General features: G+C 42.4%; 1 protein-coding gene across 9 annotated transcripts in view; it reads left to right on the plus strand.

Moving 5' to 3' along the window:
• LOC129836388 (C-terminal-binding protein 2) overlaps positions 1–24,397 on the plus strand; it is a 107,282-nt gene that overhangs the window by 64,816 nt on the left and 18,069 nt on the right. Inside the window, exon 1 of one of the 9 annotated variants that reach the window (XM_055902477.1) lies at positions 21,952–22,738. The exons of the other annotated variants lie outside the window; for them this stretch is intronic. Within the exon in view, the coding sequence (XP_055758452.1) occupies positions 22,717–22,738 (22 nt within the window). The 5' untranslated portion in view covers positions 21,952–22,716. Of the gene's footprint in view, positions 1–21,951; positions 22,739–24,397 lie in introns of those variants that run through there. 9 annotated transcript variants of the gene reach the window in all.

Raw genomic sequence — 24,397 nt, forward strand, 5'->3', positions numbered from 1 at the left:
AAGTAAAACATAAAATAAGGAATCATTTACCATTTCAGACCTGAGTAATGAAAAAAAAGTTAAAAACCGAGGCAAGATAATAGATATGCAAATATGGCCATCAAACCTCAATAAGACATTCTGGTTGCAACTTCACTTGGTCACACACCAGGGTTCTCATCCTAACTACATTCTCACTCTCTCCCTTCCCTCTTATCCCCCATTGTCTTTACCCTCAAGCCATATTTTTACCTCCGACCTGAACATCCTGTCTGTCAATCTCGTCCTTTATTTTTTTGGTAGCGAGGGCTTGACAATGAAAAACAACTCAAGGCAAGTCACACCTTCTTTAACTTTAAAGGGCTACTTTGAGGTTTTGGCAATTAAGTCCTTATCTACTTCCCCAGAGTCAGATGAGCTTGTGGATACCATTTTTATGTTTCTGTGTGCAGTTTGATGGAAGTTGCTGACTAGCATTAGCGCAATGACTAAAAGTCTATGGGACTTCCAGTCATTGCGCTAACACTAGTTAGTGTTGGCTCACAAACCCACCTCTAACTTCCTTCATACTGGATGCAGAGACTTACAAATGGTGTCCACTATTTCATCTGACTCTGGGGAAGTAGATAAAGGGCTTCATTGCCAAATCCCAAAGTATTAATTTAAGGCTTTAGACACACAATGGAGATTTTGTGTCCTAAAATGTAGTTAGTGATTTTTCAATGTGAGTCGAGCTAGGATGGACAAAGGAGATTGTCAGTCAAAAAACATAGGATATGAGCTGTGCCGTGAACTTACCCATGCAACATTCTAAATAATGGGACCTCTGATACTGTACCTTGAGAATGCATTGTGTGAACCGCATGTATCACGCTATAACTAAATCATTTGTTAAACTGAAGTTACACTTGAAATAATGTAAACATCACAATCATAAATCAAGAATATGTACAACGTATATTGTATATATGTAAGAATATGTAACAACGACAACAATTTCAACTGTTTATAATTTATTGTTCTCATTTACCTTTACCCAAGATGGTGACTTTGAGTTTCTTATGTATCGTTAGGGTTACACATTTAGTTTTGTTTGGGGCTGATGAAAAAGTAGATAGTTTGTATACTATGTGCGTCCTTTTGGATCAGGTGTGTTTCTTGCTATATCAATATGGTTTCTTCCTAGGATATCAAGACAGCTGTAAGGTTATTATTATTTATGTTGTACCTTTCATTTAACCAGGGAAAACCCATTGAGACCAGGGTCTCATTTACAAGGGTACCCTGGGAACAATAAATGAACGTGACCAGGCTCAATACAGCAAATGGAATTAAAAGTGACAGATACAATTACACATCAATCAAACAAGTGGAGTTCTCCTTCACCACATTCCTCATCAAAGTTCCCAACTGACCATTCGAGACCAGAGTCAAGCCTCAAAGTAACCCGCAGGTCATTCTATGCGCTAGGGGCACAATAACTAAAAGTAATCTTTCCGGACTCTGTGGAGACCCGCGGAACCTCTACAACCTGCCAGTCTTAAGAGCGAGTCTGAAGGTGGCTGGATTTCCAATTAAGAAGTGAGGTGAGGTAGTATGGGAGTTTCTAGAGAACTGCTTTATATACAAATAGCAGCCAATGTTGGGCCCTTCTGGCAGTCAGAGACTCCCAGCCAACAGAGCTATATAAAAGGCAATGATGTGTACAAAAATTGTCTCCAGTGATAAAATGCAGGGCTTTTTATAGGTTTGATAAGACTATTACAGCCTTTCAAATTCCAAGAGCGAATAGCTAGCGTTGCCATTGTAAAACAAAATATAAAAAAAATATTAATGACGTCTCCAGCCCCCCCTCCACGGTTCCCCCATTATCATTACAGGGTTGCAGCATAACAGTGAGTGGCAGCCTTACATATGGAATCTCTTAAGCAGCACATTTTTTTTGTTGATCTTAAGGTATTTGAAAAATAAAAAAACTAGTTAAACATAATATAAGGAACCATTTATCAGACCTTTAAACATAAGTTTGCAGAATTGATGAGTAAGGGTGGGTAATGAAGGAAGAAAGAAAAGGAAACAGTAGGCTAAATAAAACAGAAATTCAAGCCTAGACAGTCAAATAGGATGGCTGTAGAAGCAATAACCCTTGATCCATTATTCTCAGTATTATTAGCAATAAGGTTTAAATGACCTTAAAACATGTTTAGGTCATTTTGTATAAAGCATTTTTGTGATCTATGCTATGTAAACGAAAAAATACAAAATAAAAGCACAGTACCAGAAACGCAGTCTATAATCTTCACAATAATTAATCGTGGCCTGTAGCCCAAGTCCTCCCTGGGAAATAAATTCAGTAGCGTAAAAGGAGGTGGACAGACATTTTTTTTTAAGGAATTGTGCGGTAGCCCATATGGGACTGGCCACCTATCCTTGACGGTAGTACAATAAAAATATTAGGGGAATAGCTTTCAATTTATATTGCCACATTTAGCCCATATAGGGATGCAATACACTGTATCCACACAAGCAAGCAGCACCAGTCTGTATGACACTTCAAAATATTGTTCATTGTTAACTAATTGGCATGGTGTCATCATTGTCTAAATGTCCTGAACAATAGGCAATATAATAATAACGAAGTCCAATGTTCAGCAATAATATCCAATTGAGGGGGTGTCCTCATAATTGTCTTATGCTGAGGACAGCACCATAGCCATAGGCAGGCTGCATGATTGGCCATGGATAGCATACCTGAGTATTGAGCCTGTCAAATTAGGGTTAGCCTGGATCTGTCGGATCGTCTCCTTGTGTGTTGGGCTTGATGTGCTGCTCAAAGAAGCCTTGAGCCTCCTTGGGATTGGAAAACGTGTGTGTTGTATTCTGGAAGACGAAGATGAGTTTTGTCGGATGGATGAAGCCGCACCTCAGGTTTAGCTTGCGTAGCTGAGATCTCAGCTAGCTGTAGGTCGCCCTCTGTTTCAGCAGCTCGGCACTCACATCTGGGTAGATGCTGAACCTCTTCTCAGCATAGGTCAGAGGCCCCGATTCTGCTGCTAGGCAAACAATTTACCGTTTGACTTCAAAACTGTGGATTCGTACAATCATACACCGGGATCGTTGTAAAGGACCATTCGCTGACACTGAAAGGATATAGCTAGCAAACGACCTCCTTTTCCACGTGGAAAAGACAGACAGGGACTTGCTAGCTACATTAGCTACTTAGCTGGGATTTTTTGGGGGCGCCGAATTGCCGGGTTTTTATTTAATTTTAATTTTTTTTACACTTTTATTTAATCTTTATTTAACTAGGCAAGTCAGTTAAGAACACATTCTTGTTTTCAATGACGGCCTAGGAACGTTCTGCCTCGGGGGCAGAACAACAGATTTTTAACCTTTTCAGCTCGGGGGATCCAATCTTGCAACCTTACAGTTAACTAGTCCAATGCTCTAACACCTGATTACATTGCACTCCACGAGGAGCCTGCCTGTGCCGCGAATGCAGTAAGCTAAGGTAAATTGATGTAACAGTTGTAACTTTACGTCGTCCCCTCGCCCCGACACGGGCGCGAACCAGGGACCCTCTGCACACATCAACAACAGTCAACCACGAAGCGTCGTTACCCATCGCTCCACAAAAGCCGCGGCTCTTGCAGAGCAAGGGGCAACCCTACTTAAAGTCTCAGAGCAAGTGACGTAACTGATTGAAATGCTACTAGCGCGTACCCGCTAACTAGCTAGCCATTTCACATCCGTTACACTCACCCCCCTTTCAACCTCATCCTTTTCCGCAGCAACCAGTGATCCGGGTCAACAGCATCAATGTAACAGTATAACTTTAAACCATCCCCTCGCCCCGACACGGGCGCGAACCAGGGACCTTCTGCACACATCAACAACAGTCACCCACGAAGCAGCGTTACCCATCGCTCCACAAAAGCCACGGCCGTTGCAGAGCAAGGGGCAACCCTACTTAAGTCTCAGAGCAAGTGACGTAACTGATTGAAATGCTACTAGCGCGTACCCGCTAACTAGCTAGCCATTTCACATCCGTTACACTAGCTAGCATTAAACTTATCTTATAAAAAACAATCAATCAATGACTGTCATTGCTCCAATGTGTACTTAACCATAAACATCAATGCCTTTCTTAAAATCAATACACAAGTATATATTTTTAAACCTGCATATTTAGCTAAAATAAATCCAGGTTAGCAGGCAATATTAACCAGGTGAAATTGTGTCATTTATCTTGCGTTTATTGCACGCAGAGTCAAGGTATATGCAACAGTTTGGGCCGTCTGGCTCTTTGCGAACTAATTTGCCAGAATTTTACGTAATTATGACATAACATTAAAGGTTGTGCAATGTAACAGGAATATTTAGACTCATGGATGCCACCCATTAGAGAAAATACGGAACGGAATAAACGTTTTGTTTTCGAGGTGATAGTTTCCGGATTAGTCAAAGGTATATGGTTTAGAGAGAAATAGTCTACGCGTTATAATTCCTGTAATAACTTGCGGCTGAACTTGAAAGGGGTTCCTTCGTTATTTTACCGTTCATGTCTTCCATAGAGAATGTCTTGATCTACTTCAAATAAGGTCTGTGTTTCGTGCAGTCTTAAACCGCCTCGACGTTTTGATACCCATGTAAATCTCACTAGGATAAGGTAACGTTTGTCAACATATTTTCATAAATCCACTCTACGAAAAAAATAATCTTCGCTTATATTTAGCCAATATTGATCAGAGTTACCTTGTCCTATGGATATCTACACAGTTCTAAAATTGGCAAGGTGGTGTAAGCCTACACGAAACACAGACCTTCTTTTAAGTGAATCGACTTTTTTTGTCCTCCAATAATCGGTATCGGTATCGACGTTGAAAAATCATAATCGGTCGACCTCTAACAGGTACCCCCGCCACACTCCGTCCTCTCTCCCGAGCTTTCGCTCACCTCCAGCACACATGCTTTGTTTGGGCGAGTGACACTGAACTTACAATGTCTATCCCCAAGTTATTATATTTTCTCTTGTGTTTTATGCTTTTTGCCTCTAGACACCTGCGTGCTTTGTTGACTGTGAACTTGTTTGTTTACCTAACCGTGGGACAGTCTGTTTGTTCCCACACTCGGGACTCTGACTCTCTATTGGTTTCACGGACTCTTGGCCTCCCATTCTATTCTAACCACCTATCGCCGGCTTTGGATTCATGTTACCTGATGAAATTGCTGTACAATATGATCTTGTTGCCATCTAATGCATATTCAAATGTTATAAATCAACACTGCAGAGCTCTCCCTGTCCTCTGCCATGCACTGATTATAATACTGCTGATTTATACTTGGAAATGTGCATATACAACCTGGCTTATCTACAGTTGCTAGCCCCAATTCTGATTTGTGCTCTGATATCTGCTTCACTGATTTCTGCTCTCTTCCAACGGTGGTGGAGTGGCAATCTTTACCAAGGAACACCTTCAGTGCTTGGTTGTCTACACCAAGTCAAATCAAATCAAATTTTATTTGTCACATACACATGGAGAGCAGATGTTAATGCGAGTGTAGCGAAATGCTTGTGCTTCTAGTTCCGACAATGCACTAATAACCAACAAGTAATCTAACCTAACAATTCCACAACTACTACCTTATACACACAAGTGTAAAGGGATAAAGAATATGTACATAAAGATATATGAATGAGTGATGGTACAGAACGGCATAGGCAAGATGCAGTAGATGGTATAGAGTACAGTATATACATATGAGATGAGTAATGTAGGGTATGTAAACATAAAGTGGCATAGTTTAAAGTGGCTAGTGATACATGTATTACATAAAGATGGCAAGATGCAGTAGATGATATAGAGTACAGTATATACATATACATATGAGATGAGTAATGTAGTGTATGTAAACATTATATTAAGTGGCATTGTTTAAAGTGGCTAGTGATACATTTTTACATAATTTCCATCAATTCCCATTATTAAAGTGGCTGGTGTTGAGTCAGTATGTTGGCAGCGGCCACTAAATGTTAGTGGTGGCTGTTTAACAGTCTGATGGCCTTGAGATAGAAGCTGTTTTTCAGTCTCTGCTGCGCCTTCTTCACAGCGCTGTCTGTGTGGGTGGACCAATTCAGTTTGTCTGTGATGTGTACACAGAGGAACTTAAAACTTTCCACCTTCTCCACTACTGTCCCGTCGATGTGGATAGGGGGGTGCTCCCTCTGCTGTTTCTTGAAGTCCACAATCATCTCCTTTGTTTTGTTGACGTTGAGTGTGAGGTTATTTTCCTGACACCACACTCCGAGGGCCCTCACCTCCTCCCTGTAGGCCGTCTCGTTGTTGTTGGTAATCAAGCCTACCACTGTAGTGTCGTCTTGATGATTGAACTTGATGACTTGATGATTGAGTTGGAGGCGTGCATGGCCACGCAGTCGTGGGTGAACAGGGAGTACAGGAGAGGGCTCAGAACGCACCCTTGTGGGGCCCCAGTGTTGAGGATCAGCGGGGTGGAGATGTTACCTACCCTCACCACCTGGGGGCGGCCCGTCAGGAAGTCCAGGACCCAGTTGCACAGGGCGGGGTCGAGACCCAGGGTCTCGAGCTTGATGACGAGTTTGGAGGGTACTATGGTGTTAAATGCTGAGCTGTAGTCGATGAACAGCATTCTCACATAGGTATTCCTCTTGTCCAGATGGGTTAGAGCAGTGTGCAGTGTGGTTGCGATTGCGTCGTCTGTGGACCTATTGGGTCGGTAAGCAAATTGTAGTGGGTCTAGGGTGTCAGGTAGGGTGGAGGTGATATGGTCCTTGACTAGTCTCTCAAAGCACTTCATGATGACGGAAGTGAGTGCTACGGGGCGGTAGTTGTTTAGCTCAGTTACCTTAGCTTTCTTGGGAACAGGAACAATGGTGGCCCTCTTGAAGCATGTGGGAACAGCAGGCTGGGATAAGGATTGATTGAATATGTCCTTAAACACACCAGCCAGCTGGTCTGCGCATGCTCTGAGGACGCGGCTGGGAATGCCGTCTGGGCCTGCAGCCTTGCGAGGGTTAACACGTTTAAATGTTTTATTCACCTCGGCTGCAGTGAAGGAGAGCCCGCAGGTTTTGGTAGCGGGCCGTGTCAGTGGCACTGTATTGTCCTCAAAGCGAGCAAAAAAGTTATTTAGTCTGTCTGGAAGCAAGACATCCTTGTCCGCGACGTGGCTGGTTTTCTTTTTGTAATCCATGATTGACTGTAGACCCTGCCACATACCTCTTGTATCTGAGCTGTTGAATTGCGACTCCACTTTGTCTCTATACTGGCACTTAGCTTGTTTGATTGCCTTGCGGAGGGAATAGCTACACTGTTTGTATTCGGTCATGTTTCCGGTCACTTTGCCCTGGTTAAAAGCAGTGGTTTGCGCTTTCAGTTTCACGCGGATGCTGCCATCAATCCACGGTTTCTGGTTTGGGAATGTTTTAATCGTTGCTGTGGGTACGACGTCATCAATGCACTTTCTAATGAACTCGCTCACCGAATCAGCGTATTCGTCAATATTGTTGTTGGACGCAATGCGGAACATATCCCAATCCACGTGATCGAAGCAGTCTTGAAGCGTGGAATCAGATTGGTCGGACCAGCGTTGAACAGACCTGAGCGCGGGAGCTTGCTGTTTTAGTTTCTGTTTGTAGGCTGGAAGCAACAAAATGGAGTCGTGGTCAGCTTTTCCGAAAGGAGGGCGGGGGAGGGCCTTATATGCGTCGCGGAAGTAAGTATAACAATGATCCAAGGTTTTACCAGCCCTGGTAGCACAATCAATATGCTGATAGAATTTAGGGAGTTTTGTTTTCAGATTAGCCTTGTTAAAATCCCCAGCTACGATGAATGCAGCCTCAGGGTGTGTGGTTTCCAGTTTACATAAAGTCAGATAATGTAACGGCTGTCTTTCGGTGAGTTAGTAGACCAAGGCGCAGCGGGTGATGAATACATAATGCTTTGAAGCAAGATGAAGACGGACACGAAATACACTTGACTAATTTACAAAATAACAAAACGAACTAGACAGACCTAAACTACGATCTTACATGAAACGAAGAACACATGAACAGGAACGACCGAACGAACGAGACGAGACAGTACCGTGTGGTGCAATAAACACAGACACAGCGACAATCACCCACAAACAAACAGTGAGAACAACCTACCTTAATATGACTCTCAATTAGAGGAAAACGCAAAACACCTGCCTCTAAGAGCCATACCAGGCAACCCAAAACCAACATAGAAACAGAAAACATAGAATGCCCACCCAAAACTCACGCCCTGACCATCACACACATACAAAACAACAGAAAACAGGTCAGGAACGTGACAGATAAAGTTCGTTCAGGGCCATCGATGTGTCTGCTTGGGGGGGAATATATACGGCTGTGATTATAATCGAAGAGAATTCCCTTTGTAGATAATCCGGTCGACATTTGATTGTGAGGAATTCTAAATCAGGTGAACAGAATGACTTGAGTCTGTCCCCACACAATTTGATTTGTTGGTTTTACACATTAAACTGTCAAATAGCTCTTTGTTGACTGTTGCTGGGTGTTATCGGCCACCATCAGCACCGGCCTGTACCCTAAATGCCCTAAGCTCTCTCCTGGGCCCTTACACTAAGTCTGAATTTGCCTTTCTAGGTGACCTAAACTGGGACATTCATAAACCACCTGACCAAGTCCTAAAGCAATGGGAATCCCTAAATCTTTCTCAGATTATTACCAATCCTACAAGGTATGACTCCAAACACCCAGAAAAGGCTACTCTCTTTGGTGTTATCCTTACAAATAATCCTGATAGGTATCAGTCTGGTGTTTTCTGTAATGACCTTAGTGATCACTATTTTTACAGCCTGTGTTCGTAATGGCTGCTCAGTAAAACGCTTGCTAAAAACTTTAATGCGCAAGCCTTCCTTCATGACCTGGCCTCTGTAAATTGGTATAGAATCAGCTTGATCCCCACTGTCAAAGACGCTTGGACCATCTTTTTTTGATATTTTCAGTGGTATCGTTAACAAATACGCACCCATCAAGAAAATGAGAACAGCTTCAGCCCCTGGTTCGACTGTGATCTGGCAGAGTTACTTGCTGACCAGACTGGACATGTCACGTGTTGCAAGATAAATGTACACATACATGTTTTCAATCATTGCACCCACACTGCTCACGTGCGTCAGTGAGTGTCTGCGTAGCCAGGAGCTAAAATAGAGCTGGGTTCTATTTGTGACGCTCAATGCGCTGCAAGTTCTGCCCCTCCCTTCTCCTCATTGGTTTTTAGGAGCATATACCCACATGGTTGATTGAAAGATTAACTGGGTTCAACACTCCAGTCGGTTGTGGTAATTTACCGTAAAGTTTGTTGCCAACCGCCATATAAAGTTCAAAGAAGAAGAAGAAGCCTGAAGGAAAGAGGAGAGATTACTAGAAACAAACTCGGTTGACCGGTTATCTGTGGATTAATTGTCGGAGTAAATGTTTAATGCTTTTCAATCTGTCCTCAAATTAATATAATTGGTTCAGAGTTTGTTTTGATATTTCTACCTGTGTGTCCTGATCCCGTCTAGTGTGGGGGGACAAAATCAACTTGCGCGTGTGGTCTGGTCAGCATGTTACTCCACCTCAAGAATTCCATTTGGCAAATCGCTCGGCACACACATACTCAGGCTGACTGGCTCTCGTTCAGGCAAATTAGAAATAAGTGCACTCAGAGTATCCGGAAGGCCAAAGTTACTTATTTTAAGGAGCAGTTCTCTCTCTGTGTATCTAACCCCAAGAAGTTCTGGAAAATGGTTAAAGTCCTGGAGAATAAACCCTCCTCACAGCTGCCCATGTCCCTTAATGTTGATGATGTGGTTGTTACTGACAAGGAGCACATGGCTGAGCTCTTTAATCACCGCTTCATTGAGTCAGGATTCCTATTTGACTCAGCCATGCTTCCTTGACCGTCCAACATTTCCTTATCTCCCACCCCTTTTAATGCGACTATATCCGATTCTCCTCCCTCTTTTACCCTTGCCCTGCTACAAAGTTTCTCCCTGCAGGTGGTCACTGAGTCCAGGTGCTAAAGGAGCTCCTTAAAATTGACCCCCAAAAAATCTCTGGGTCAGATGGTTTAGTTCCTCCTTTAACTTTTCTAGGACACACGTTCCACTAGCGGAACCCCTCGACAAAATTCCACTGAAAAGGCAGTGCGGGAAATTCAAAAAATATTTTTTTTTAAATATGTAACTTTCACACATTAACAAGTCCAATACAGCAAATGAAAGATTAACATCTTGTTAATCTACCCATTGTGTCCGATTTAAAAAATGCTTTACAGCGAAAACACAACATATGATTAGATCATGTTCATGTTAGATCATCGCCAAGTCCAAAAAACACACAGCCATTTTCCCAGCCAAAGATAGGAGTCACAAAAAGCAGAAATAGAATAGAATAATCACTAACCTTTGATGATCTTCATCAGATGACATTCATAGGACATCATGTTACACAATACATGTATGTTTTGTTCGATAATGTGCATATTTATATCCAGAAATCTCAGTTTACATTGGCTCCATGTTCAGGAATGCCTCCAAAATATCCGGCGAAATTGCAGAGAGCCATATCAAATAACATAAATACTCATCATAAACTTTGATGAAAGATACATGTTTTACATAGAATTAAAGATACACTTCTTCTTAATGCAACCGCTGTGTCAGATTTCAAAAAACCTTACGGAAAAAGCAAACCATGCAATAATCTGAGACGGCGCTCAGATAGAAACAAAATTTCTCCGCCATGTTGGAGTCAACAGAAATACGGAATTACATTATAAATATTCCCTTACCTTTGATGATCTTCATCAGAATGCACTCCCATGAATCCTAGTTCCACAATAATTTGTTGTTTTGTTTGATAATGTCCATTATTTATGTCCAAGTAGCTACTTTTGTTAGCACGTTTAGTACACATATCCAAACGCTCGTGCAGGTCCAGGCGAACGTCGGACGAAAACTTCAAAAAGTTATATTACAGGTCGAATAAACTTGTCAAACTAAGTATAGAATCAATCTTTAGGATGTTGTTATCATAAATATTCAATAACGTTCCAACCGGAGAATTCCTTTGTGTCTAAAGAAGTAATGGAACGCAAGTCGATATCATGTGGAATGCGCGTGACCAGGACCTGGCTCTCTGCCAGACCACTGACTCATTCCCCTCTCATCCGGCTCCACATCACAGTAGAAGCTTCATTCAAGGTTCTACAGACTGTTGACATCTAGTGGACGCCGTAGGAAGTGCAAACAGATCCATATCCCACTGTGAATTCAATAGGTGATGAGTTGAATATCGACCAACCTCAGATATCCCACTTCCTGGTTGGATTTTTCTCAGGTTTTCGCCTGCCATATGAGTTCTGTTATACTCACAGACATCATTCAAACAGTTTTAGAAACTTCAGAGTGTTTTCTATCCAATAGTAATAATAATATGCATATATTAGCATCTGGGACAGAGTAGGAGGCAGTTCACTCTGGACACGCTATTCATCCAAAGTGAAAATTCTGCCCCCTATCCCTAAAAAGTTTTAAGGTTGCTGCCCCTATCATCGCCAAGCCTATCTCTGACCTTTTTACCTGGTCTCTCCTCTCTGTGGAGGTTCCCATTGCTTGGAAGGCAGCCGCGGTGCGTCCTTTATTTAAAGGGCCAAGCTGATCCCAACTGTTATAAGCCAATTTCTATTTTGCCCTGTTTATCAAAAGTGTTGGAAAAACTTGTCAATAATCAACTGACTGGCTTTCTTGATGTTTATAGTATTCTCTTGGGTATTCATCCTGGTTTCCGCTCAGGTTATGGATGTGTTACTGCAACATTAACGGTCCTAAATGATGTCACCATTGCCCTTGATTCTAAGCAATGTTGTGCTGCTATTTTTATTGACTTGGCCAAAGCTTTTAATACAGTAGACCATTCCATTCCTGTGTATCGGTGTCTCTGAGGGGTCTTTTGCCTGGTTTGCTAACTACCTCTCTAAATGAGTGCAGTGTATAAAGTCAGAACATCTGCTGTCTCAGCCATTGCCTGTCACCAAGGGAGTATCCCAAGGCTCGATCCTTGGCCCCACACTCTTTTCAATTTACATCAACAGCATAGCTTAAGCAGTAGGAAGCTTTCTCTTTCATTTATGTGCAGATGATACAGTCTTATACTCAGCTGACCCCTCCCGGATTTTAGGTTAGAAATTCTACTACAAAGCTTTCTTAGTGTCCAACAAGCTTTCTCTGCCCTTAACCTTGTTCTGAACACCTCCAAAACAAACATCATGTGGTTTTGTAAGAAGAATGCCCCTCTCCCCACCGGTGTGATTACTACCTCTGAGGTTTTAGAGCTTGAGGTAGTCACCTCACACAAGTACTTGGTAGTATGGCTAGACGTTACACTATCCTTCTCTCAGCACATATCAAAGCTGCAGGCAAGGTTAAATCTAGATTTGGTCTCTTCTATCGTAATCACTTTTCTTTCACCACTGCTGCCAAACTAACCCTGATTCAGATGACCATCCTACCCATCCTAGATTACAGAGACTTAATTTATAGATCGGCAGGTAAGGGTGCTCTTGAGTGGCTAGATGTTCTTTATCATTCGGCCATCATATTTGCCACCAATGCTCCTCATAGGACACATCACTGCACTCTATACTTCTATACTCCTCTGTAAACTGGCCATCTCTGTATACCCGTCGTAAGATCCACTGGTTGATGCTTATTTATAAAAACCCTTTTAGGCTTCATTCCCCCTTATCTAACAGTCATATTCTGTTAAATAACCCCAAAGCACACACATCCCTGGGTCGCTCCTCTTTTCAGTTCGCTGCAGCTCGCGACTGGAACGAGCTGCAAAAAAAACTAAAACTGGACAGTTTTATCTCCATCTCTTCATTCAAAGACTCGATCATGGACACTTACTGACTGTTGTGGCTGCTTCGTGTGATGTATTGTTGTCTCTACCGTCTTGCCCTTTGTGCTGTTTTCTGTTACCCATAAATGTTTGTACCATGTTGTGTTGCTACCTTGCTTTGTTTTCATGTGTTGCTGCCATGCTATGTTGTTGTCTTAGGTCTCTCTCTTTATGTAGTGTTGTGGTGTCTCTTGTTGTGATGTGTGTTTTGTCCCAGCCCTCGTCCCCGCAGGAGGGCTTTTGCCTTCTGGTAGGCCGTCATTGTAATTAAGAATTTGTTCTTAACTGACTTGCCTAGTTAAATAAAGGTTACAATTATATATTTTTTTAAACCTTGTCCTGCCCGCCCAAACAGTTCATAGAAAAGATTGCCATGAAGGAAGTTAGTTCACTTCCACACCAGTTTCATGTCGTGTGACTCGTACATTGAATTTATGAGAATGGTTTTCAAATGATTCTGTTTTATTTTTTAGGAGGTTGATTTCCCCTTTTAGCTTATTGTGCATTGTTTCCAAGTCATGGAGTCGTCCCTCTGTCACATTGTCTCAACATTTTCCATATTAGTTGAGTAGGTATCCACTTGAGCAGTGCAAGAGATTTATTTACTTGTTTTAATTGCAAGACGAGGGCAGAGGTAATTTCCTCACAAACAATGTATCGAATAGTAGTGGCCAACTCTTTCTGTTGTCGGGTTTTGAGAGCCGCAATGTTCCCGTAGGTGAATTGTTAGCTGCTGGAGTGAAATAGACCTGTTAGTTGTTCCTTGTAATTTCAGTGTTGACAATCATTTGAAAATAAGTCAGTTAATTCACAGTTGTTTTGGAAAAGAAAGCAGCCAGGCCTTTCAATGCATACCACCGGAACTGGAAGAAAACAACAATTAAGAAATGATCAAATAGTTTGACAACACTGTTTGTAAGGTTTTAAATTATATCAAGCTCAGTACAAAAAAAATTGCAGTAGTCAAGTTTTCAAGATATTGAACTTTCAAGAAGCAAAGTGTCATGATTATATGGCCGGTGACACTTTGCTTCTTGAAAGTCCAATATCTTCAAAACTTGACTGCTGAAATGCAGAACATTTTGGGACTGTATCAACAGTGGACTAATGAAAAAGTTCCAAAAGGTAGTTTTGGAGTGGAGTTCCCCTTTAAAGCCAGACTAAGTCAGTGACAAAGATAGAACTATCCGAGCAGATAAGTCTCCTCAGATGTTGATATTTGGTTGCGTTGACAACCAAACAGAATTCAACATCACTAAATGTCATTACATTTTAAATCAACTCGAGCTTGAAACGCTATGCCTATAGACCAAATCAGAATGTTTATAAACAAAACTGTTCTGGGTTGCGAGCGTCGGAAAGCTGGACTTGAGAAATCATAGAAAACCATATGCAGACCACTATTGGACTAGCTAGATTATCAAGCCTCGATTTTTACATTTACATTTTAGTCATTTAGCAGACACTCTTATCCAGAGCAACTTACAGTAGTGACTGCATACATACTGTTCCCCTGGTTTTTCTTTATTTTTACTATTTTCTACATTGTAGAATAATAGTGAAGACATCAAAACCGTTTAAATGACACATATGAAATCATGTAGTAACCAAAAAAGTGTTAAACAACTCAAAATATATTTTATATTTGAGATTCTTCAAAGTAGCCACCCTTTGCCTCGATGACAGCTTTGCACACTCTTTTTTGGTTACTACCTGATTCCATATGTGTTATTTCATAGTTGTGATATCTCACTATTATTCTGCAATGTAGAAAATATTAAAAACAAAGAAAAACCCTTGAATGAGTAGGTGTCCAAATGTTTGACTGTATATACATAACCATACATACAGTACCAGTCAAAAGTTTGGACACAACTACTCATTTAAGTGTTTTTTCTATATTTAAATTTTTTGAAAGTAAAAAAATATTATCTAGATAGTTTCCTTCGTTCATGGAGGAAATGCTAGCTACATACATTGCGGCTGACCTGCTACATGTACTCTAGCCAGAGCCATGCATAAATGTATTTTTTTCTAAATATAGTACATAGCCAGCCAGCTAGCTTCTAATTGCAATGTTGGATAGATAGCTAGCTAACCTGATCCATATATGAAAATCGTGACAATTATCTCGCTGTATTCTAACTTATCCAATCTTTACCCACTGGCACTGTGCAGCATGCATGTATGTAAAAACAAAATCTAGCTAGCTAACGTGAGCTAGCCCATATGTAGCCCCCAACCACCTAGAGCTAACTAGCTATTTAGCTAGCTGAATTCCAGTTATTGTCTTATTTTACAAATTGTTTGCCTCAGCCATAGCATTGGCTATCTTGCTAGCACGCATGTTTGATTCAGCAGTCAGGAAACAAAGACAACCCTCGTTTTCAATTAATATTCTGGTTTGGTACATCGCCACACAAATATTTCCTTAACTGATGCCAATGATGGCTCCATAGCCTGCCATAACCTTGTAGGCCTAGCAACTCGCTTATCAGAAATTGTACTAGCTAGCTAGCTATTTGTCTTCTATGTCGACAGGTAATTGCTGCAATTTGAGAGTTGTTTACAACTGCTAGCCAGCTACCAGGTTGGACTAGTTGCCTGCTTGCTTGCTAGTAGCTGATGTTATACATAGAAAAATAACAGCCTCTCTTTAAAGACTGATATTATTACTTGGCTGTGGTGTGACATCTTTCTATATCATATGAATAACTGAACAGGCACGGGTTATCGTTGCTCGTTGTTAATTGCAAACAAACAGTGTTGGATATTTTTATTTGATAAAAAAAAAAATATTTCACCTTTATTTAACCAGGTAGGCTAGTTGAGAACAAGTTCTCATTTACAACTGCGATCTGGCCAAGATAAAGCAAAGCAGTGCTACACAAAAAACAACAGAGTTACACATGGAATAAACAAACATACAGTCAATAATATAATAGAAAATGTATATATACAGTGTGTGCAAATGAGGTAGGATAAGGAAGGTAAGGCAATAAATAGGCCATAGTGACGAAATAATTACAATATTGTAATTAAACACTGTGGTGATAGATGTGCATAAGATGAGCGTGCAAGTAGAGATACTGGGGTGCAAAGGAGCGAAATAAATAACAGTATAGGGATAAGGTAGTTGGATGGGCTATTTACAGATGGGCTATGTACAGGTGCAGTGATCTGTGAGCTGCTCTGGCAGCTGGTGCTTAAAGTTAGTGAGGGAGATATGAGTCTCCAGCTTCAGTGATTTTTGCAGTTCGTGCTACGGGTGGGTGCTGCTATGATGACCAGTGAGCTGAGATAAGGCGGAGCTTTACCTAGCAAAGACTTATACAGTTGAAGTCGGAAGTTTACATACACTTTAGCCAAATACATTTAAACTCAGTTTTTCACAAATCCTGACATTTAATCTAAGTAAAAATTCCCTGTCTTAGGTCAGTTAAGATCACCACTTTATTTTAAGAATGTGAAATGTCAGAATAATAGTAGAGAGAATAATTTATTTCAGATTTTATTTCTTTCATCACATTCCCAGTGGTTCAGACGTTTACATACACTCAATTAGTATTTGGTAGCATTGCATTTAAATTGTTTAACTTCGGTCAAACGTATCAGGTAGCCTTCCACAAGCTTCCCACAATAAGTTGGGTGAATTTTGGCCCATTCCTCCTGACACAGCTGTTGTAACTGAGTCAGGTTTGTAGTCCTCCTTGCTCGCCAACGCTTTTTCAGTTCTGCCCACATATTTTCTATAGGATTGAGGTCAGGGCTTTGTGATGGCCATTCCAATACCTTGACTTTGTTGTCCTTAACCCATTTTGCCACAACTTTGGAAGTATGCTTGGGATCAGTGTCCATTTGGAAGACCCATTTGTGACCTAGCTTTAACTTCCTGATGGATGTCTTCAGATGTTGCTTCAATATATCAACATATTTTTCCTTCTCATGATGCCATCTATTTTGTGAAGTGCACCAGTCCCTCCTGCAGCGATGCACCTCCACAACATGATGCATGATGCAACATGATGGTGTTCTTCGGTTTGCAAGCCTTCCCCTTTTTCCTCCAAACATAACTATGGTCATTGTGGCCAACAGTTCTATTTTTATTTCATCAGACCAGAGGACATTTCTCCAAAAAGTACGATCTTTGTCCCCATGTGCAGTTGTAAACCTTTTTGTCTGGCTTTTTTTTTATGGCAATTTTGGAGCAGTGGCTTCTTCCTTGCTGAGCTTCCTTTCAGGCCATGTCGATATAGGACTCGTTTTACTGTGGATATATATACTTTTGTACCTGTTTCCTCCAGCATCTTCACAGGGTCCTTTGCTGTTGTTCTGGGATTGATTTGCACTTTTCGCACCAAAGTACATCCATCTCTAGGAGACAGACTTGAGCGGTATGACGGCTGCGTGGTCCCATGTTGTTTATACTTGCGTGGTATTGTTTGTACAGATGAACATGGTACCTTCAGGCATTTGGAAATTACTGCCAAGGATGAACCAGACTTGTGGAGGTCTACAATTTTTTTCTGAGGACTTGGCTGATTTCTTTTGATTTTCCCATGATGTCATGCAAAGAGGCACTGAGTTTGAAGGTAGGCCTGGAAATACATCCACAGGTACACCTCCAATTGACTAAAATTATGTCAGAAGCTTCTAAAGCCATGACATCATTTTTCTAGAATTTTCAAAGCTGTTTAATGGCACAGTCAACTTAGTGTATGTACACTTTTGACCCACTGGAATTGTGACACAGTGAATTCTAAATGAAATAATCTGTCTGTAAACAATTGTTGGAAAAATTCATTGTGTTATGCACGAAGGGGATATCTTAACCGACTTGCCAAAACTATAGTTTGTTGACAAGAAATTTGTGGAGTGGTTGAAAAACGAGTTTTAATGACTCCAACCTAAGTGTATGTAAACTTCCGACTTCAACTGTAGATGACATGGAGCCAGTGGGTTTGGCGACAAATATGAAGCGAGGGCCAGCCAACGAGAGCATACAAGTCACAGTGGTGGGAAGTATATGGGGCTTTGGTGACAAAACGGATGGCACTGTGATAGACTGCATCCAATTTGCTGAGTAGAGTGTTGGAGGCTATTTTATAAATTACATCGCCGAAGTCAAGGATCGTTAGGATAGTCAGTTTTACAAGGGTATGTTTGGCAGCATGACTGAAGGATGCTTTGTTGCGAAATAGGAAGCTGATTCTAGATTTAATTTTGGATTGGAGATGCTTAATGTGAGTCTGGAAGGAGAGTTTACAGTCTAACCAGACACCTAGGTATTTGGCGTTGTCCACATATTCTAAGTCAGAACCGTCCAGAGTAGTGATGCTGGACGGGCGGGCAGGTATGGGCAGCGATCGGTTGAAGAGCATGCATTTAGTTTTATTTGCATTTAAGAGCAGTTGGAGGCCACGCCTTATCACTTGTTACCATGGACACGTGACTCATGAGCCACTGGTGTTTTTGTAATGTACACACACACACATTTTTTTGTGCACAAATAGAAGTTCAATGCAAGCACATTAGGATATGGCACATTAACCTCACATAGTGGGCTCACTTTCACCATCTGACGGATATTTTTGGGATTGCAGAATGAAATAGCACTGTGACATTGACAATGGTTCATCTTATTGGAAAGTCGCTGCATTATGTGATTACTGATTTGTAAATACAGAGCACAGCCATGCAGAGAACCATGCGCAGAATGCAACTTCCTCCAGCCGGAAATATGTTTGCTTGTGACATCAATAATAATTTGTTCTATTGTATTGTCTGTTTTTAGTTGAATTCTGTGTTGAATTGAAACAATGGCTGTTGATTACTTTGCAAATGCTATATAGGCCTAAAAAGCGTCATTGGTGATATATGAGTAATAAAGTATATTTACATTTAATTTGCTCTGTTAAACCTACCCTTTAGAATGACTTCGATAGCAACAGTGAATTTATTTCATTTTTAAGTGGAGGTCTCTCAACAGTCATTCTCTCGATAGCACATTGGTAATAGCCAGTGACAAACATCATAACTAAGCTGGGCTTGGTTAAAATCCTGGATGGGTGACCAAAGGGTAGCTGTAGATATATACATTCTCCAGTAGGAGGTGCTGCTAAGCCAAACTTTTTTTCTGATAGTAGATATAACATTGAAGATCTGATGTTGTTTTAAAGGTACAAAATCAACATATTGTATACAAGGTTTGTCTATGTTGAAATTGGGTTACCATGATGACACCCTCAAAACAACATTGATGACCTTTTTCAAATCCTATGTATTTTTCCACATAGATTCCACGTCACAATACGTTGACAAATTATGTTTCAAACAACGTTGATTCCACCAGTTTGTGCCCAGTGGGTTGTTTATGTTGTTTTATTATGACAAACTTGGAGACACAAGCCACCAAACCATGTGAGGATGTGATCATTAAGGGACAACATGCAGCTGATTGTAGGAAAGATACATTTCCTGGGAATATACTAGAAACACATGCCAGTAATTTCCCCAGGTTTTCCAGTTAATAATCCACTATAATTGAGAATTTCAACAAGCATTTTTCTACGGCTGGCCATGCTTTCCACCTGGCTACCCCTACCCCGGTCAACAGCACTGGCCTCCCCTCTGCTACTCGCCCACGCCTTCCCCATTTCTCTTTCTCCCAAATACAGTCAGCTGATGTTCTGAAAGAGCTGCAAAATCTGGACCCTTACAAATCAGCCGGGCTAGATAATCTGGACCCTTTCTTTCTAAAACTATCTGCTGAAATTGTTGCCACCCCTATTACCAGCCTTTTCAACCTCTCTTTCGTGTCGTCTGAGATTCCCAAAGATTGGAAAGCAGCTGCGGTTATCCCCCTCTTCAAAGGGGGGGACACTCTTGACCCAAACAGCTACAGACCTATATCTATCCTACCCTGCCTTTCTAAGGTCTTCGAAAGCCACGTCAACAAACAGATTACCGACCATCTCGAATCCCACCATACCTTCTCCGCTATGCAATCTGGTTTCAGAGCTGGTCATGGGTGCACCTCAGCCACGCTCAAGGTCATAAACGATATCTTAACCGCTATCGATAGGAAACAGTACTGTGCAGCCATATTCATTGACCTGGCCAAGGCTTTTGACTCTGTCAATCACCACATCCTCATCGGCAGACTCGACAGCCTTGGTTTCTCTAATGATTGCCTCGCCTGGTTCACCAACTACTTCTCTGATCGAGTTCAGTGTGTCAAATCGGAGGGTCTGTTGTCCGGACCTCTGGCAGTCTCTATGGGGGTGCCACAGGGTTCAATTCTTGGACCGACTCTCTTCTCTGTATACATCAATGATGTCGCTCTTGCTGCTGGTGAGTCTCTGATCCACCTCTACGCAGACGACACTATTCTGTATACTTCTGGCCCTTCTTTTGACACTGTGTTAACAACCCTCCAGGCGAGCTTCAATGCCATACAACTCTCCTTCCGTGGCCTCCAATTGCTCTTAAATACAAGTAAAACTAAATGCATGCTCTTCAACCGATCGCTGCCTGCACCTGCCCGCCTGTCCAACATCACTACTCTGGACGGCTCTGACTTAGAATATGTGGACAACTACAAATACCTAGGTGTCTGGTTAGACTGTAAACTCTCCTTCCAGACTCACATCAAGCATCTCCAATCCAAAGTTAAATCTAGAATCGGCTTCCTATTCCGCAACAAAGCATCCTTCACTCATGCTGCCAAACATACCCTTGTAAAACTGACCATCCTACCAATCCTCGACTTCGGTGATGTCATTTACAAAATAGCCTCCAAAACCCTACTCAATAAATTGGATGCAGTCTATCACAGTGCCATCCGTTTTGTCACCAAAGCCCCATATACTACCCACCACTGCGACCTGTACGCTCTCGTTGGCTGGCCCTCGCTTCACACTCGTCGCCAAACCCACTGGCTCCAGGTCATCTACAAGACCCTGCTAGGTAAAGTCCCCCCTTATCTCAGCTCACTGGTCACCATAGCAACGCCCACCCGTAGCACGCGCTCCAGCAGGTATATCTCTCTGGTCACCCCCAAAACCAATTCTTCCTTTGGCCGCCTCTCCTTCCAGTTCTCTGCTGCCAATGACTGGAATGAACTACAAAAATCTCTGAAACTGGAAACACTTATCTCCCTCACTGGCTTTAAGCACCAGCTGTCAGAGCAGCTCATAGATTACTGCACCTGTACATAGCCCATCTATAATTTAGCCCAAACAACTACCTCTTTACCTACTGTATTTATTTATTTTGCTCCTTTGCACCCCATTATTTCTATCTCTACTTTGCACCTTCTTCCACTGCAAACCAACCATTCCAGTGTTTTTTTTTTTTTACTTGCTATATTGTATTTACTTCGCCACCATGGCCTTTTTTATATTTTTATTTATTAATATATTTTATTTGCCTTCACCTCCCTTATCTCACCTCACTTGCTCACATTGTATATAGACTTATTTTCACTGTATTATTGACTGTATGTTTGTTCTACTCCATGTGTAACTATGTGTTGTTGTATGTGTCGAACTGCTTTGCTTTATCTTGGCCAGGTCGCAATTGTAAATGAGAACGTGTTCTCAATTTGCCTACCTGGTTAAATAAAGGTGAAATAAAAAAATAAAAAATTGTGGACGTAATGCTGTAGGAATCCTCAACTGCAATGTTATTCTTTTATAGTGTGTATTTTTGTTTATTTTCCCTTGTGTGACTGTCAATGTTTTGACTTAATGTTGGCAGGTGATGATGTTGATATTGTACTTTTTTGTTTTTGACATTAGGGGGACAATGCAAGTTTCAGAGAAAAACACATCATACGTGCACTACCCTGAATGGGTTTGAAAATAAATGGGATGTTTTGTTAAGAAAGGGGGAAGGGTGAAGAAGGAGAGAAATAACAGAGAGTGAGTGTGAAAGGGAGGGAGAGGGGAAAAAGGGGCTGGCATTCTTAAAATGCTGTGAAAGCCAGATCGAAAATAATAAAACAGAGAAAGGGAGAGTGAGGGAAAGAGGAAGGGGGAAAAAGAGGGAAGGAAATTGTGTGAGAGCAGAGGTAACGGAAGAGTGATTCGTCCACGCCAGGAGCGCCGCACCACGCGTTTTGACTAGCACTCATTTAGGGATTTTTTTTTCTCTTTTCATTTTTTTCTCTTTTTTTTCCTGCGTAGCTTGGGCTCTCTGGTTTGCTCACTTGTTTTCCCTGTCTTCTCTTCCTTTCTTTCTTTCTCGCTCTCGGCCTCACACAAAGGCTGGTGGAGAAAGCCTGCAATCTGTTTAAATAGCCCGGACGGAGCGTGCAGGAGGGAGGGAGGGATAGAGAGAAAGACAGACAGAGAGAGAGAAGATATTTGCGATCAACGAGAGGAGAAGAGAGGCGATTGCTGGCGGATGCTGACTGGAAAAGAGCTGTTTATGCCCCGGAGATAAAAGACTATCCGACCAAGCTCACCCCCCTGCCCTGACAGCCCCTCTCGCCACCCTGCTCTGACCCCCCCCCTACAGCCCCTCTCGCCACCCAGCACGCTTTCAAGTATGGAACAGCTGGGAGTAAGGTGAAGAAGGGTGCTTCTGGACAACAAGCAGTGGATAGAGACTGAATAAGGAGGAGAGGAGGGAGGGAGGGGGAGAGAGGGAGGAAGGAATAGCCTACCCTCAGGACACACTGAGAATCCCCCCTGCCTACTTTTTTTTTTTTTCTTGTGTTCTGCCACTGCCATGTGCCTCTCTTGATCTGAAGAATGTGGAGACAGCATTTCCCAGGCAAGGAGCATGTTTCCTGTTGGTTGTTCTGTGAGTGTGTGCTTGCGTGTGGGTCGGAGTGTGTGTGTGTAGAGGGGGGGGGGGGGGGGGGGGTCTGTCAAGGCAATTGAACCTCAACGTGTCTGCAATGAAGTGTGTCATGAAAGAATGTGTGTGTGTGCATATGTCTCTACTTGGCTTGAAACCAGTGAACTGTGTAAATCCAAGGGAAAGGAAAGCGAGTGAGCAGAGAAGATGGAGGGGGATGTATTGAGATTGAGGGATTGTTGGGGGGAGGTCATTGATGAATGGTCATCCGTGTGTCTTCCAGTTGGGAAGTAGTGTGAGTGAGTGATATCTGTATGTTCTTATACAGTGCTTAGCTCCTTTGTAAACAGTATAGTTATTACCACAATAAATCCCTGAGAGCTTGTGTCTATATGTGTGTGTGTGTGCTTCCCTCCCTGTGGTGTATGGTTCCCTGTGTAAAGAAAGCCAGTGTGGTTGAATGGGAGCTGAAGTGTGCTTTCCACTAGTCGCCTGCTTTTGTCTCTGGCCCCAATTGTGCTCTAGAGAGCAAGTCTGGCTGGAGAAGCACAAAGGCTGCCATTTAGGAAGGACAGACATCTCTCTCTCATTCTCCCTCACTCTATCATGGTCTCGTTATCTCTCATTCCTTCTCCCTGTATTTTCTTTCTTTCTGCCCCCTCTGTCTCTCTTTTTTCCCCTTTTTAAACAAATGTAACCTTTATTAAACTAGGCAAGTCAGTTAAGAACACATTCTTATTTACAATGACGGTCTACTCCGGCCAAACCTGGACGACGCTGGGCCAATTGTGCGCCTCACTATGGGACTCCCAATCACGGCCGGTTGTGATACAGCCTGGATTCGAACGTCTGTTAGTGACGTCTCAAGCACTGAGATGCAGTGCCTTAGACCGCTGCGCCACTCGGGAGCTCTTGGCAGGGGAGTGGTTGGTTTAGTGGGGCTGGTAACAGGGCAGGGGCAGCAGGGTGGTGATAAGGGTGGGGAAGGATGGCAGGCAGAGGGAGGACAAGCAGGGGCTTTGTGTGTCTACAGGGGGGATAGGGTGTGCTGGGTGGTGAAGGGGGGCAGGGCGCCGTATGGTCGAGGGGGCCTGGAAGGGGAAAAACCTGCCAACAAAAGAAGATTATATGGCCTCTACCCTCTTGCTCTCTCTCTCTCTTGCTGTTGCTCACACACAAGCATACACACAGTACCGTAGCTCATGTTCTGACACCGTGCTATGTGTGTGTGTCTGTGTGTGTGGGTGTGGGTGTGTGCCTGGGTGTGTGTTTTTGGCCCTCTCTGAGGCAATGCAGTGTTCCAGTGCTCTGGCTGAGCTCGCTGCTGTCTCACTGCCCATCCACACACTGTCTCTCTGCACCAGGACTCAAACTATGCTGCCGTTGGCTACTGACCAGCCATTGGCATACTTTACTCATATTCAAGTTTCCTGGCATATATTGATAGACATAACACATATTTACACACCTCTCTTTGTCATTTTCTTAGTGGAGTCAGAGCCTCTCTTTCTTTCTCGGTGTGCCAGTTTTGGAGGCCTGTTATGTTGAGTGAAGCTGTCTTATAATACCACTGGTTGCCAGATTGAGTCAGGAGAGTGAGACCCCCACTCTGAGCAGACCTGTAACCGTGGC

This window comes from Salvelinus fontinalis, chromosome 37 (assembly GCF_029448725.1).
Source record: "Salvelinus fontinalis isolate EN_2023a chromosome 37, ASM2944872v1, whole genome shotgun sequence".
In the NCBI taxonomy this organism is placed as follows: domain Eukaryota; kingdom Metazoa; phylum Chordata; class Actinopteri; order Salmoniformes; family Salmonidae; genus Salvelinus; species Salvelinus fontinalis.